Source organism: Sturnus vulgaris, chromosome 3 (genome assembly GCF_052056855.1).
Source record: "Sturnus vulgaris isolate bStuVul1 chromosome 3, bStuVul1.hap1, whole genome shotgun sequence".
Classification (NCBI taxonomy): Eukaryota; Metazoa; Chordata; class Aves; order Passeriformes; family Sturnidae; genus Sturnus; species Sturnus vulgaris.
The window spans coordinates 46,272,832-46,290,229 of NC_142245.1; the positions used below are offsets into that span (position 1 = coordinate 46,272,832).

Consider the following 17,398-nt stretch of genomic DNA (forward strand, 5'->3'; position numbering starts at 1 on the left):
GTGCTATGTTTTCTAGATGCTGTTCCACAGACTTTTGCACCCAGGAGCAACACTATCCTGCAGAATTCCTCCCACCCAACCTTGATAGTGCCACGCAATAAGCAAGATCAGAGACTGATCCAAGCTAAAAATAACTTTGCCAACAACAAAAGTAACTCAATTCCCTGATCTGGTTCACTGAATGATCACAAATAGGCACATCAGTGCAACAGTGGGACGAAGCAGGACCAATCCCCTTAATCCAGCACAGTCATTGAGAACAAAGAATAGAGAAAAGGTGGTTTTATTTGCAAGTTTCTTCTGACTCTTGATGCTGTAAGATACCTCTTTTAAGTAGTACCAAAGCTTACTTTAAAAAAAAAAAGGTCGTTTATTGTTATTTTATCATTTAATACCTTTGCCTTTAGATTTCTTGCATAATTTCCCATTTACTTTCTAATGGATTATGGGAAGAATGAAAAACAAAACCCAGCACATCAGACAGAAAATAAAATGTTCTTTTCTTACTATTTTTGTACTGTTGATTAAATCACAGCATACCTTAAGGTACTGTTAACTGCTCCCAGCTTGTTAGCTTGTTCACAGTCTTCCAATTCTTTGGAATTATTTGCTGCTTTTGAATACTGTAAAAAAAGTCACATGTAATATGCAAATGAATTACTGAAATTCTCAAGAACAGATGTTGGGTATTTCCAAGTTTAGCAGTGAGTTCCCTAGTATATGGGGAAATCTGCTTATTCTAGAAGCAGTATAGGGTTCTGGTACATTTCTTATTTCAATTTTTTTTTCACTTAAGTTCATCAGGCTGATTTCTCTATGTAAATTTAACTGCTCCAGGGAATTCAGCTAAAGATGTCAAAATTTTGTTTTGCCTTTTGTTTAAATTGAGCTCTTTTGTTATGCTGGACCCTATATGGAGTGTTTCAGATACTTATTTACAGTGTCATAAAATAACCTTGAAAGACAAGCAGCATCATACCTATAAACACACTTTTTTTTTGCAAGTATAATCATAGCCCAAGTTTCATTTAATTTCATTTCTGTAGGTATATTTATTAGTTTTGGCCATTTCCCCCTCATGTTTCCTTTAATCCAATTCATCGGCTCAATTCAGATATGCACAGGTATGGAAGACAAGCTTTTTCAGCTGAACTTAAATTTTGCTTATTTTAAAGACAGAATTGAAATATATAAGCTTAACTTTGATTCTGAAATACTTTTTTAAAAGTAATCCATTAAAATACTTACTTCTGGAATACTTCTAAGGAAAAAAGTGAAGAATTAAAGATTAAATTCCACTATTCTATAATAACATGATTATGTAAGCAGGGAATTTAAGTCTGTCAGCTTAAAGCTCAAAAAATTCTTCTAAGTTTTGGAACATAAAAGGTAATAACAGCACTGTCTGAAAAGATCCTTTTGCAGTTTTTTGGATTGGTGGGGGGGGCGGGGGGGATATGTGCGTTTTTTCCAAATAAATGATAAATTTTAAAAGAAAGAATAAATCATTTCTGAGGACAGCTTTGTGGTCAAGATGCCAGAGGCAAAGGACCACCACAATATGTATCACTAAAAAAAGAAGGTATTTAATTAAAACTGTTCAGATGAGTAAGTAAAATGATTTGCATTTTAAAAATGCATTTGCCTGAACTAACATAAGGAAGACCAGCAGAAGACCTAAGATGTGAAGGGATTAGAAAAAACAAATAATTTAAATCTTGTTAGGGGCCTTGCCCATAAATATTTACTCTAGAAAGAATTTATCACTCAATTTTCTTGGATTTGACAGGTGTGAGACTTCATTCTTTAGCATTGTATGGATGTTAAGTGGAAAAAATGGGAACAAGAAATGGCCTTAACCTAGACTGAAACAGATACTGCCGTTGGAACAACATACTGAGATGCTGAAGTAAACATTCTGCATGTCTAGAGCTGCAAACCAATCCCTATCCTGAAGTGAAAAAAGGTTACTGCCAAGATTAGAATCCAAAATTTAAGGTTTCTAACAAAATGAACCTTCAAGTCTCAAAACATCTTTCCAGCCTTTCCTATTCTCCAGTGTTTAATAGCAACTGTTGTCAGATCACTGCTCTGTGACCCCTGACAAGATCAGGACAAAATATCTGTTCTTGCCAACCAGGATCTCCTAAGGCCAGTTACTGGGAAAAAAAACAGAAAAGAGAAGGCCAGGAAGTGAATTACAAAGTTTAATGTTGTAACCTGGAGTTACTGTATCCTGTCCCTTGCTTCAAAGATTAATACAGCTTTAATGTGTAGCCACAAAATATGCATTCACCACTCAAATGCAATAGAACTATAGAAAAGGAAATTACTGAGTGCCTCTACAGCAGTATTTCAAAAGGCTTATGGTGTTGACAAAAATTAAAAAGACACCCTCTATTGCTAATTGCACTCCTATGGGGAAGCTGTACAAGTGTAACAATGTTTTTTGCAGCTAGATGGGCAGAAATAACTGTTTTCTTTATCGATCAGCAAACAAAAAATAACATCCTCCCCCCAAAACCTAAATAAAACTAGAAGTTTACAAGCTCCTCTACATTAGGAGAGAAAGGCAATGGGAAACTGGACAATAGCCACAGTAAATCTCTCCACAGGATTCTACCTTGAGTGTATCTCTTGATTAGATTATAACTCTCATGATTAAAAAGATGCCTTTGGTTATTTTCAGCTTTCCAAGACCAACACTATCAGGATGAAAAAGAGAAATTGGACATGTATGTCACTGGGGAAAAAAACATCCTTTTTTTGTTTAACCCAGTACTTTACAGATAAGTTATAAGGTGCAAGACTTCCCCAAAGGGGAAATTAGCACAGGCTAATGGCGCAGTACTTGCACAGTCCTTGAAACAAAACATTCATACCAAAACGAATTTGATATTTCCTTAAAAGGGATATTAAATGAGATTGTCAATTTTCAATTAGCTCTACAAAAGATCATTTAACTGAACCATAAGGAGTAAGAAAATGGTGTAGGTAAGATTTATGTCCGTTCTGAGGACAATTTTCACCCAGAAATATTTGTTTCCCTAACAGGAAAGCAGCACGCATTAGTGTATTCTACTGCAGATTAAAGGTACAGAATTGCCCAACTTTCAGTACTGTAGCTGGTTTCAACAACCTACAAGGCAACTCAAAGGAAACCACTGTAACGAGCATACAGCAAGTGACAGCTTCCCAAAGAATCTATCCCACTTTCTTTATTGTGGTGAAAGCAAAAGACATCTGTTTCATCACTTCCTAAATCCAATTTGATATGCTCATGTGAAGTATCTAAAGAACAGTATACTCTTTGGTTACTATTTAACAACTTATTTATGGCTCTCAAGATTAATCAATCAGGAAGCTCAAATGCCTGCTACAGGAATCCTTTCTGAGACGGTCTTTAAAGTCTTACAGTCCCTCTCTTTAGGAGGCATTATGGTATTCCAGGAGTCATTTTCTCTACAATCAAGCTTGGAAGATAAAAGAGTCAATGAAAAAGAAAACTGGCATCAGATTATTCAGTTAAAACACAAGACTTGCTACCCAGAGAAAGTGACAGCTTTCCAGAATAACTACTGCTGCTTGTGCTGGAATGACAAACAACTAATACTTAGGTCATGTCAGTGAGAAAGATTTTTATTCTCTGATTACCAGGTAACTTTAAGTAAGTTAATGTTGTATAAAAGAAACAAGATTTCCTCTTGAGCTAAAGCTTGGACAGAGTTGCCTGCTCGGTTCCAGACAGCAGCATACAAGTCATCAATTCACAATGAAGTATTCATCTCAGCTATCTCTGATAATGTTTCTTGGCATGAGATCTAAACCTAATGCAAAGGGTCCTTTTCCTAAGTCCTTTATGATATTGTGAACTACACTCATTCTTGCTCATTTTCCTCCTCTTGGGGAGGATGGAGATACAGCAGTTAATCAAGAGGTAAGTGCCCACAACACAGTCAAGGCACTCGGTGGAGAAGATCTCTCATTTGGGCACATTATGCCATCAACTGCTAAATCTTCATTCTTGGGCACTGTGTTTGGGATGTGTGTGTAGTCTTTCTGCTCTGACCTTTTTCCTAGGCATATATAGCCTCTTGACTTTTTTGGCTTTGCTAAGATCACTCAGTGATCTAGGAAGGATGGCTCAGAGACATGCAGGCAAAAGCCAACAGCACAGACTGACTGCTTAAGTTTGCACTGGCCACTTTGGCCTTAACTGTCTTTAGACAAAATCTCTGGACTAATGACCTCCTGAAAATAAAGCATAGCAGAACTTCATGCAATCATTTGGTTTTTTTAATATTAGATGTTGTGATCATTTATGATTGTTAAAAAAGATTGCACTGCTACTGCCTCTGTGCATCTTCAGCTATAGCTTTTATTTAAAAGGTGACCCATACTCAGAAATGAAGCAACAATTTTGCATCAGGCACTCTGTGGCCATGCACTGCTGTTCCTTGTCACTCATTGATTTAGTCTACATGAGCTCTCCAGCAACAATAGACTCAAAATGACACAACAGTACCAGCTATGTCAGTAACACTACTATACATACAGGTAAAAAGGTAAAGCCACAAGCAGGAATTGATCAGTTACCTTACCTGTTTCATCAGTATGTGAACACTGAAGGTTTGTACTAAAAAGTCACATAACTGTTACAAAGTTAAGATTTAAAAAAAAAAACAATCAGAAAACTTAAAAAATAAAGAAGTACTTACTTTATTAGAGCTCCCAGCCTTAATTCCAACAGGTATTTTGCTCTAAAAACAAAAAATAAATCACAGCTTTTACACTGCACATATAAATATTTATGCTTGATTAAAATCTACATATTAAGTATCATGCCTAGAGAGGTCAAAGCAAACTTGTTTTTTGAAAAATTATCTTGTTCCTTTACCTTCTCAATTTGTTATATGCAAAATGATTATAGACTTAGAAGAGACTTATTCTTGAAGCTATCTGCTTTGTTCATAAAATGACTAAGACCTTAAAATATTTTGGTGGTATTTCTTCTTTTGGAATCCAAATTAGTAGTTTTTACTTAAATTTAAGTTTTCACTAGTAAATGCTGCTACTACAGTACTAGTGACTTCAAATTGGCAAATTTTTAGCCCAAAACTCTTTTTCTATTATATATTATTTGATCCATACCTCAGGACAAGGCTCTACATGGCAATCTTTGATAGAACAATGGCCATCATCAGCCCAAAACGGGCATGGTCTCTTCAGGTTGACCTAAACATACAAAATCAGATGTTTACAATCCACACTTATATAAGGCAACTGTAGAAGAAAGCTCTCAGTATCAGGAAATCCTTTAAATTAAAGGAGAAGATACAAGGAAAAAAGTGTTACATTAAGTACTTTAAGTCTAGGGGGATTTGGGGAAGTTTGGTCTGCCATTTGGTATCTTTTAATTAGTCTAACTACATAAGAAGTTTTGTGCAGTAAAACTGCTAATGATAATGGTCTCCAGTGAATGAATACAAGCACATAGTATATTAGAGCAAAAATTAAATCTCTCACTACTAAATTGAAATTGAAACTTACTAATTCAAATAAGTGCTTGGATGATTTTGGATTTCTGAAATCAAACTAAAAACAGATTATTATTTTTAAATGTTAAAGATATTTCTCAGTCAAAAAAATCCTGACAAGACATTTAGCAGATGGTATGACTTCTTAGAAGTGATGACAAATATCTTCCCATTACAGCTCATCCTTGCTAGCATAGATACAATAAAAACAGAGATTTTAGGTAGCTTCCCCCATCTCCTCTAGTTAATGCACAAACACCATTCCTAGAAAAAAATAATGCAAAATTATTTTTTGTACTTGTTCACTCATATCTTTCTAAATAAAGCACAAAATAGTTTTACACTCTGTATCACCTTCACAGTAAGGCCTATTATATAAAACTTTCGCCTCCCACCAACTTCTACCAAAAAAGACCAGTTAACACAGTTAAATTACAACCATCTTCAAAGCAAACTCTCATAACAAAAAGTGCTTACACACTGAGGAAGATATAAGTAACTAGGCAGCCACTGTTTTTACACAGAGGAATGCTGTAAATAAAAGAATACTGCTGCCTAAACAGCAGATAAATTCAGAAAGAACACATGAAGATCAAGATGTACTAGTCCCAGAATGACTGAAGAACACCAAAAACCAGTACACACAGAAACTGAAGTTGTATAGCACTTGTACTTTCATCAAACCAGTAAGGTACTGTCTACATAGAACATCCAATCTTCTTCAGGGTATGAGGGATTTGATTTCATTATTATCACTCAGAGTATTATTCAGTCCTTTCACAAATTAAAGGACATATTCTTGATCATGAGGTTTCCACAGCTTGTGTGTTTTGATGTATGAAACTACAGACACAATTGTTTCTTTATTTCTTTCACTGAGGGGTGTACTAGTATTTAGAAACCACCTAGCACAATTTCTGCAAGACTTTATGAAGTTTTCTCTGGCCTTTAAATACAAACTACCTCATCCATTCAGTACTGCACATTTAGGTTTGAGTTCTTCTATACCACTTCACATCATTGCCAGGGGCAGGGGAAAAGGACTTTCTTCCAGGGAGAAGGGGTTCTTTTCAGTCGAGAAAACATGGCAGAGGGAGTCGTCTGATATTGTCTATTATTTTTTCCCCTCCCTGTCAATCACTTCTTTGCTTATGCCCTCTGTCATTAGTACTGTTGCTGTTACTGTTCATTTTCTTTTTTCATTGCTGTCTCCAGAAAACTGTTCTTATCTCAACCCACGATCTTTACCTTTTGTGCCTCCAACTCTCACCTCCATCCTGATGTAGCATGGAGAGAGAGAGGAAAACAGGGGAACGAGAGTGAGTGGTGTGTGGTTTGGTGGGGAGCAGCATTCCTAAACCATAACACCTACCTTCACAATTTCCACATCCATTTCTGTGCTTAAAAGCACTTCCATCATTCTGCACAGGGATAGCAAAAAAGCTGTTTCTTATTGAAACAGGAAAGGGTGAAGAACGTTCTGACTGACTTACTCAGTGTGCTTGCTCAACACAAATTCTCCCCTGCCACGACTGGAAGTACTAAGTGAAGTGTGATGCTGGGTGGACTGCACACAGGCCCTTGGAACTGCTCATCTATTAGGAAGACCAGTATAAAACATGAGACAGGATTGCAACACACCCTTAGAGTATGATCTGCAGAACTGCTGTTGAAATGAACATTAGCTCTAAATTTGCAAGATAAAATTACTACTGTATGAAGTCTCATACACCTGTTGCTCCTCATCTTCATGTACTTTGTTTTGTATCTTTCTGTTGCTTCTGGAGAATCTCATTAGCACTACTACGTGATGTATTAGTACTGAAGTTGCACATATCCTGTTTCTCCTGAAAAGCAAATTTAGAACTATATCATGTAGCAGGAGATTCAAGGTGCAGTTACACATTACTGCTTGCTCAGGCTAGAAAGAAAAGAGTCTAGTGCTTTCTTCTCATTCTGCACACCCATAACTCCATCATCTGTGAGTTTAATATTTGTCTGATTCCAGATTGGCTAGATGACTTTTTACATCCTGAGGAGAAAAAAACCCCAAAACCAACAAAAAAACCCCAACAAAACCCCCTACCAAATGACAAACTGAAACACCCAAACTAAATATGTACCAGGTTAAAGAGATGCATTTGCCTAACTGAGATCTAAAAGTAGCAAAGGGGCAGGATGCTGCCCTAGAGGAGTGTGAGTTCCTTTTTCCAGTGGAAGGCAGCCACCTGATTAGCTCAGTCAAAATGCAACTTCACTTTCAAGTTAAGCCTATCTGAAAACAGAAGTATCAGGCTTCAAATCATTTGCACATCAGATAGAGCAAAGAAATGCTTCAAGTAATAAAAAGTGATATTACCTACTACTTGAAAAGGAAAGAGTTTTAGCTATTTTTCAATGGAATAACAGTTGTCTAGATAGCAAACACTAAAATCAGAAATAAGAGAGCACCTTATTAGAAAAGTAAATCATGGCAGTATTTCCATTTCAAATTACACACGTTTCTTAGAAGATAAGCACTCCATGCTGTCATAAAATTGCTAAAATATGATCCTTTTCCAGATGCAGCAGTACAAAGGCACTATCTTTAAAATTACCACTTATCAATTGAATGAAAGCAGTCATGATTTACTGTCACTGACTCCAGGATGAACACAGCAAACAAGACTTATTACCAACATAACTGCCAGGGACTGAAAACCTGTTTCAACCAAATTGAAGAGCTGTTGGCTTCTAATAGGCAGCTTAACACTGGCAAATTGACGTGATATGCAATTCTTCCTATATTTTCTGCATTTTATTTAAATTATTCAGGAAAATACCACTCTAAGTGTACCTTGTAATATCTGAAGTAATCACGTTCCTGCAGTTTCTGTATTTTGGGAAATATCTTGAAAGTATTGAAGTCATCGATGCTTTCTATGTCACATAAACAATCATCTAGGACTCCTGTGAGCTATTGAGAAAACACATAAACATTTATTTTTAATACAGAAATAGAATATTAACTGCAGAAAAATCCTTTAAAGAGAAAAATATGGTAATTGAAAGAAATACTAGTGAAATGCAGTTCCATAGCACATATTTCTCATCAAAATATACTCTGTAACATACCTCATAAACTCAAAGTAAAACTGTAGCACTTTGAGCTTAAACCCACCTCCAAATGCATTGCTAAACCAACGTCAGCAAGATTAACAATTTCACCCCTGAAACATGTTGATGCTTTCAGCATATAGAACTTTCTGAAGAATGAGCAACAAGATTTTCCAAATTACAAACACGTGGTATATTAGCAAAGTTGCATATCAACCGTTCTCCTACCAAATGCTCAAGAGTTGAATTGCCTAAAAAAAAACTACAATCACACACTGTCATTTTATTTTCATATTTCTTCTCAAAGTGTGAAAACACTCCATCTAGTTTCCTTAGAAGCATGGGCAAAAGGAGTGTAGGTTCTTCTGTGCCTAAGAAGTTTACAATTCCACAAATAAATTCAACAAACAAATACAAGGAAAACAAGACACAGGGATCTATACTGGAATGCTGTGAATCTGTCATGAAACTGAGTATGACTTCTCCAGGTCTCATCCCTCTTCTTGTGCCAGGACAGCAAGCTGTCCTGCTACTGCACTAGGTTAAGACCACCCCTATGAGAAGCAGCACACACTACAAGTGCAGAAGTTCTACTGCCAACACAGGAAGAGAAGGCAAGACTGTGCATGCAGCAGAGAGGACAGCTCCCACTAACTTTGCAGACTAGGTTATGGCAGCACTCTTGCTGAGACCTTGAAAAGTGGAAATACTGGAAGTGTGGTTCTATGAACAGTTATAAATTTCAATAAATCTAAACTAACTCTCTTAGGCATAGCTTCTTAAACTACTACAAACATGTCTGAAGACATGTTTTTAAGGCAATGGAGCCAAACACTGGTGTTTCCTGCTTCTGTTCTTTAGCCAGACAGGAAATTCATTGACATGGCCTAGAAATTATTTAAAATAGAAATGCCCACACATCTTATATCTTGTACGGTATTGGAAAAACCTCTAACTGTTAAAACATTATGTGGAAAAGGAGGAAAAAATATCTTGTAGCTTTTTTTTTCTCCACAGATTTCACATAGATGAGATTATGAAATCATCTAATCTGTTTTATGCATGATAAATCACTCTCGTACTCTACAGAACAGATACCCTTATATAACCAAGCTTGATGTAAAAGAGCCACTAGAAACCAAATTGTAGGTTTCTGCTCCTTTATGAAGCATAAAGGAGGCCTGGAAAACGGATTTTCCCCAACTCTCTGCAAGAATAAAGAGGTAAGGATATGGCATTAAAGCACTGAAGTGGAAAATTCACCTTATGTAGATCCTACTTTTGCTGAGACACTAAATAGGCTGTCACAACTCTGTAGAGCAGATATGGCAATGAAGTAAAACAAATTTAAGAAAAGTTACTTTAACCAAAAGTTTTTCCTGCTGTTATGCTTGCCTTGTTAACGTTATCCGACTTCAAACCTAGGCAAACAACTGTCAAAGAGCCAATGTATATTTACAGGTTTTTCACAAAACACATGACTGCCAACTTCAAAATCAGAAGAAAAAACTTGTTATTAATGATGCTTACAGAAATAAAACCCCCATGCACTTTAATCTGTAATAATTTAATTTCAAATTTTCCTATTGATTGCACATGGGCAGAAATCTGTAAAGGTGCAGCCCTTACAGGTAACATCATACCACGAAGCAAACAGCATAAAATTTCATTATAATTTAAAAAGGCAAAAAGATAACTCTGAACATTTTGCTCAAATATTACTGAACTGCATAAATAGGATGATACGAGAAAGTTTTTTTTGGATTGAGAAGATAAAGAGTAGGAAACTATTTTGATGACCAGCTCATAAGGCTATCCACTGCTTACAAAAATAATTCTACCACCTATGCAAAATGGAAAATGCTTTTTCAGGGGAAAACTGTCCCAGATAAATGCAATAGTTACACTCAGTGTCAAATCCTAATGGAAAAATAAAAAGCTGCAGCCTTTTTATTTAACTAAGACCTCAATTCTAAAAACATCTTTGAAAATGCAGTACAGTTTACCTAGACCAATGAAGTTTCAGAAATAAATCCTCCTCAAAAACTATAACTGATTTAGGAAACCATGAAGAGAAAAATTAATTCAGAGTACCAGAGCAAGCAAACTAACTTTTTTTTTTCTCACAACTGTTTTTTCAGAACAGGAACAGTTAGCTCCCTGTATACGCAAAATAGCAAAATCAATGTTTCCTTGGAAAGCACGCTCTAAAATTAAACTAAGCTGTATCTGTACCAAACTACAAATTATAAAATACTTTAACAGCGTATATGAAACTCTAATACCGCACAGCAGTGGAGTCAGTTCACAGCACAGTGATGCAACAGCAACACTGGCTTCAAGTACCCCAGTCAGAGGTTTCTTTAATTAGCCTAAGTGCAGGCTTCAGTGCTCTCACTTATGATGGAACGATGAACACTCAAAGAACATGAAGAAAATTGTTTCATTTTTGTAAACATCTGGATCTTCTAATGAATTTGGGTATTTTTTAATTGGGGATATCAAAATAAAAACAGTATACTACACGGTTCAAACTACATATTGCAAGACCTACTTTGTTATTCACACAATTGGTACTTTGCCTTTTTTAAATTGAACTACATTAGTTAACTTAGTCCACAAAGATAAAGTCAAACTACACTGTAAGTTATCACACTCCAATTACAATGGACAAGTATCATGGTTTCTTTTCATCTCTTTACTCGCTAGTCTGAACTCTACAACAAAATCTAAAAGCATTAGCCTACGATAGAAGTCATTTGACATTGCGTAGCTGCTATTTTTTCTACATTTCCAATATGCTTCTCAAAGTGCTTCCAGGTATTGTCAAACCTAGTTTAGTTCTTAAACAGCTATTGGAGCTATACTGGAGAAGTGAAACTTTTAACTTATCTTCTCCAACATAAATCAACCTTTCAGAAGAAAAGGTCAATGTCCAACCTGCATCAATTTCTCCTTATGAAATATAGAAAGAAAAACACAGTCAGCACCTTAAATTAAGGAAAAAACTTGAATAAATGCATATAATAATAAGCAATCTATTTATATAAACAACCTTATTAGTGTTATCAGGTTGTTGTACTTTAATTGCTTCAACAATTAGAAGACCACCTGGGACACCTTGTTTTGTTCCTTAGACGCTTTACTTTGCCATAGCTGCAGAATAAGAGAACAGAATGAGGTAACATGACTCCAAGAACTATTGGTTAGCTTATCTTTCCCTGCACAAGCCAAACTCTAAACACAGTATGCTAAAAATTTTATGAAATAGCAACAACTAATCTCTCTGCCAAGCATCACAAAAAACCCCATACCACTTTATTAAGTGCTTCTTTAAGAACTCTGTTTCAATTAGCATTTAGTTATGCTAAAATTGTGTAAATCAGAGACAACCTCAACTTACAACACAAAAAGCTGCAATAAAAGTTATCTATGCTGTCATCACTGCCTTGGGTGGCCACTTACAGCATAGTATATTATACACCATGGAAATTTAGAAAATATAAGAAAAACAATAATCCAGAGGACAAGCTTTGCTCCACGTGGACGTGTATTCCTCTATAAACTCACTCCAATGTCTTTGGCCCAGCTGCAAGCCTCTCCTACTTGACACCAGCTATCATTCCAGTCAGGATCACGCTGTGGATGAACAGCGAGCTCCTAACTACAGACACATGTCCTCCTAAAGCTATGAAAGCAATTTACAGAAGAAAGGAGTGTTCTCATCCTTGCCTGTAACGTGGGCAAACAGAGACGACCTAAGCACAAGCCAAGCCCAGGCATTGGCATCACCACTGGAACATATGGCTTCTCACAGACTTCATCAGGGCACCGACCTTTCTGCCCGAAGTCACGGGTATGATCCAACCCAGAGCTCCCCAACATATCCCACTGACTGATGCTACCTGTGGTTCCCAGGTCAACCAACTTCTCCCGCAGACCGGCGGCACCGGCCCCGGGCTGGATCCCGGCAAGGACCAGCCACAGGGTGTGCAAGGGGAAGGACGTGGGCTACAGACTTCAACAAGAGCTTCCCCGACTTCTCCGTGGGGAGCCTGCACATGACCCGGCTCGGAGCTGCCCTCTCCCCCACGACCCCCGAAGTGATCTCACCTCCCGCCGCTGCCCTGGTGTCCCTCCGGGAGGGCTCCGCAGCCCTGCCCACAGCCGGCGGGCATCCCTGCCCGGTCACGCTCCCACCCCGCTCCCTGCCGTCCAGCCAGCCGCCGGTTCCTACCTGGGCCTCCGCTGTCAGGACGCAGCCGAGCACCGCCAGCAGCCGCGCTGCCAGCCGTGCCCTCGCCGCCGCGCTCCGGCCGCCACCGCCGCCGCTCATGCTGCTGCTGCTGCCGCCGCCGCGACTGACGGAGGAGGGGGCAGCCCTCGCCCCGCCGGCACAGGAAGGAGAGGGACGCGCCGCGGGTCGGCGGCGGCAGCGTCTCCTCCCGGCGCGGCCGCTCCTGCGGGCGGCGGGACCGGTCGGGCGGGGGCGCCGCACTCACCGCGACCTGTACGCGGCACCGCCGCGCGCACCCGAGATCCTCTCGCGAAGCAGCGGCACCGCCGCCACCGCCACCCCGCTCCAGCGCCCGCTGCTCCCGGGCCGCCGCCGCGCGGCACGCTGGGAGATGTAGTTCCCCTCCCGGTCCCGGGGCCGGGGCGGGGCGGGGCGGCGGCGCCCAATCGGAGAGGACCACGCGCGCCTCCAAAACAAGTGGCGGCGGCGCGCGAGGCGGCGGCTGGGCGCGTGCGCGCGGTGCCGGGAGGGCCGCGCGAGGAGGGGGCGCGAGGGGCGGCGGAGGAGCGGGGCTGTGGAACCAGGGTGGCCGGTCCCGACCCGTATGAACCAGTCGGGCCCAGTAAGTCCCAGTTTTCCCCGTTCATCCCAGTCTAAACTGAGTCTAGGCCAGTTTATCAACCTGGCAGTCCATCCCAGTATAATCCAGGCCAGTATCAACCAGTTTTGCCCAGTATCATAGAATGCCTGAGTTGGAAGGGATCCGCAAAGATCATCGAAGTCCAGCTCCCAGCGCTGCACTGCACAATCCCCAAGAATCACACCATGTGCCCGAGAGTGTTGCCCAAATACGTGTTGATCTCTGTCAGGCTTGGCACTGGGACCACTTCCCTGGGGAGCCTGTTCCAGTGCCCGACCGCCCTCTGGGCGAAGAATCTTGTCCAGATATTCAACTTAAACCTCCCCTGACTCAACTTCAGGGCATTCCCTTGAGTCCTGTCACCGGTCCTGAGAGTGAAGAGATCGATATCTGCCCCTCCACTTCCCTTTGTGGGGATGTTGAAGACCACAAAGAGGTCTCCCCTCACCCTCCTCTTCTCTAGACAGAGCAAACCAAGTATGTCCCAGCATATCTCCCTATAACCCCAGTCTAAACCCAGTCCAATCTATATAACTCAGACCAGATGTGTATAAGCCAGTCTGTCCCACTATATGCCAGTGAACTCCAGTGTGACCCAGCGGGCTGGGGCCATGCTGCCCTAGCACTATACAAGTGAGTTGGGCAGGGCCACATGACCCCCTGCCCCACTCTTGGGGCAGCTCAGAAACAATCTTTTGCTCCCAACAGTTAGATGTTTATCTGTAATTAATTTCCAGAATTGCAAAAAGTCATATTTCTGTGAAAACTTAAGTGTTGCACTGATTTAATGTGCAGGGTTGCTGAAATTAGGATTTTATTTTATTTTCATGCTAACTCGGTTCTTCTTATACCTCTTCATTTGGAGAATAACCCTTTACCAGAATATGCAGACAAGCCTCAAGTCTAGGGTTACTATGTCAGAGAGCTTAAAAGTTTTAAGATTCACCTGTGTTGCCAGTATGTCACAGCTTTTTGCATTGCTGAAAATGCCTCGAAGGGATGGTGTCTAGGAATTACAGAGACTGTAAGATGAAGTAGGCAGTAGTTAGTCTGGTTCCACAGAGATCATGTGAATACTCCTTTCTTTCCTTTCTGGAGTACAGGCAGTACAACTATAATTTGGGAACAGATGACTAAATGAGAACCTATTCCTACTTCCAGCATCAGTGGAGCAATACCTTAGTTAGATATTTGAGAAGAAATTAGCAGAACTGTTAATGTTTACATTGCCATAGTTTGCTTTCAGTATCAGTACTCCAAACTTTATCACAAGTGGTTTGTACTTCTCACAAAGAAACTGTTTCTGTTCAGCAGATTAAGGTGAATTCATTGTATTTGTTTACATTTTGTACCTTTGATTTTGGAAAAAAAGTTTCCATCACGCGTATTTAGAAAAGCCCTAAAACCTTGGAAGAATAAAGCACTGCCACACGCTTGGGCTACATAAAGGACTCTAGAAGTTAAAAGTAAACTATCATATTTTTAAGTCATAGTGTTCACCCAGTTTTCAGTTCAGAGTACTTTACGTTAGTTACAGAGGGTACTTTATTTCTTCACCTCTGAAATGCTTCTATCACAAGTCAGTTGTGGTTTAGCTTTTTACTGCCATATTAGAAGGATAAGGAATTGACTATAAAAATACATTATGGATTATTTTAATAGGCAATAAAAAAATACTCCTTTTATACATAAGTATTATCTAAGATAGCAGTGCTGAATGTAAGTTAACATAGTTTTCTAAACTCTAGGGTATTTTCAATCTTATTTTTATGTTTATTGTCGATTTAAATCTATGAATGCTACTTTGCTAGTGGTATAAAAATGTCAAAAAAATCCTGAACATAAAAATCCTAATATAGGATTTCTATGTGAAATCACTTTCAGGAAAGATCTGCAGAAGAGGCAGTCTTACAATTGCAATCAAAACCCAACAGCATATTACAAAGCTGTGAGTATCTAAAAAAAGCCTCTTTCTTTTAAAGAAATCTGCCATGATGTTATGAAATTTTAGCGAGGGCTGAAGACAAGCCCTTATTGGGGGGAGGGATACTCACAGTTTACAGGTTGCTGGGGTCATGAAGATTCTGGCCTATATATTTAATTTTGCAGTGTGGTTGTCATAGGAACAAACATCTTCTGTGATTTCATAATGTGCACCACTGTTACACATGTCGACAGTGTCATTTACGGGCACTAACGTTTGCTTTGTATGTGCAAGCAAAGAAAGCCTTGAGCACAGGAACTAAAAACACTATTCTGTATTCTTAAATAAGAATTAAGTAAAGCACATCAGAGTCACCTCTTCCTCATGACTCTGATGTTCTCTAGCATAGGCACAGATCTGGGTACGCAAGAGAGAGACAGTCTTTTAGTGGGTGCAGCAAATCTGCAATTACCAAACTTGCCTTTGGCCTGAAACTGATCAAGTCCTGCAAGTTTTATTGTATTACTTCCATTGGTGCTTTTTAGCAAGCTCTTATTTGCCAGAATTGAGCTTGTGGACTCTGGCTGTAGACAGAAATAATGATCTATGGGCATTAACTGTGTAAAAATGGATCGTAGAGATTTTTATGGACTGATTTAAGTGATACATGGTAAAACAGGGTGGCTTCACATTTCTCACTAGGAGAAACTTGATAAATCCCAGCTGTTAAGTTTATTAACTAGATTTCAGTAATCTGAAATGTAGATTTTTATTTTGAAACTTTTTGCCCTTGAAACTTTTGCCTTTATTTATTTTTCCAAATTAACTTTCGAATTAGTCCTTCCTAAACTTAGGAGAGTAAACCAGAGGAATCAATATGTCACAAACTTCTGTTTAAGTCTGGCAAACAGCAGCAGTGGGAGGGCAGTGCCTGTTGAGCAGTGGAACATCTTGTGGTAGTCTAGATCTAAATGATACTGCAAGGCACAGCTGTGGGTAAGAACTTTCAGTAAACCACCTGATGTAAGAACAGAAAGCAGCCAAGTACCAGGGCACGTGAGTTCTGTGGTCAGGCCTCCTACCGTGGAGAGCTTGTACACCCTCACCTCTGTACTGTCCTGCTGTCATTAGGCTGATACAAGTTATGTTTCCTAGCAAGTCATGCCTCACTGACATATTGTTCCCACCTACTGATGTCTGCCTTAAAACCACAACCTATGTTCCAGTCTGTGGCAACGGGTGCAAATATCTTTTGAAAAGTACCTATGGATGTCTAGGGTTATCTCAGGAGTGTGGCCTGTAAATGGCAAAACAGTATGTCAAATTCAGTATAGTGGAAAAAAGGACAAATGTTTAATGAGAAAATACAGTAATATTTTCACAGTGACTATGAGGAAAAAAGCAAGAAAGATAGAATGCAGTAAAAAATAAAGAATAGCAAACTACAGGGAGGAAGTACATTTTAAAGGAAGTTTTTGTAGGTGGTGAATAACTGACTATGAATCTTAGCTGTACACCTGTATTCTCATTTCCCTGTTTCATGTGCGTGTGTTACAGCTGGATGTTAACAAAGTGCATTGTATAGTTTATAACAGCATGATCTGAGTGAAGAATAGAAGTAATCTATACAGTATTATTGTCATTCCTGTAGTACCTATACTTTTTTAAAGAAGGAATACCAACATAGGAATGAGTCTACTAGCTCTGTCAAACTTCTGAATACTTCTAGGTGTGATGAAAATACAAAATCTTGTTTAAAAAACACCTAAGATTTGTGCACTTGCTCTTTCAGTATGCGTGCTTAGCTGTCAGCAAATCTGACCATGAGGTATAGATCTCATCTAAATTGTACATTTGCGGAAACAAGAAGCCAAGCAGGGGGACTGTGCTAATGTCCCTGCAGAGGCATAAGCTGAAGCCTGAAATCAATCATATTAGGCTCAGCTTCAACATGTCAATCTAGA

General features: G+C 39.3%; 1 protein-coding gene across 1 annotated transcript in view; it reads right to left on the reverse strand.

The window, feature by feature from the left end:
- Positions 1-12,997, reverse strand: part of ERO1B (endoplasmic reticulum oxidoreductase 1 beta) — a 28,920-nt gene extending 15,923 nt beyond the window's left edge. Inside the window, exons 1-5 of the mRNA XM_014874699.2 lie at positions 12,871-12,997; positions 8,374-8,493; positions 5,152-5,235; positions 4,719-4,760; positions 541-623 (exon numbers count right to left, since the gene is read on the reverse strand). Of these exons, the coding sequence (XP_014730185.1) occupies positions 541-623; positions 4,719-4,760; positions 5,152-5,235; positions 8,374-8,493; positions 12,871-12,969 (428 nt within the window). The 5' untranslated portion in view covers positions 12,970-12,997. The remainder of the gene's footprint in view (positions 1-540; positions 624-4,718; positions 4,761-5,151; positions 5,236-8,373; positions 8,494-12,870) is intronic.
- Positions 12,998-17,398: the final 4,401 nt, after the last annotated feature.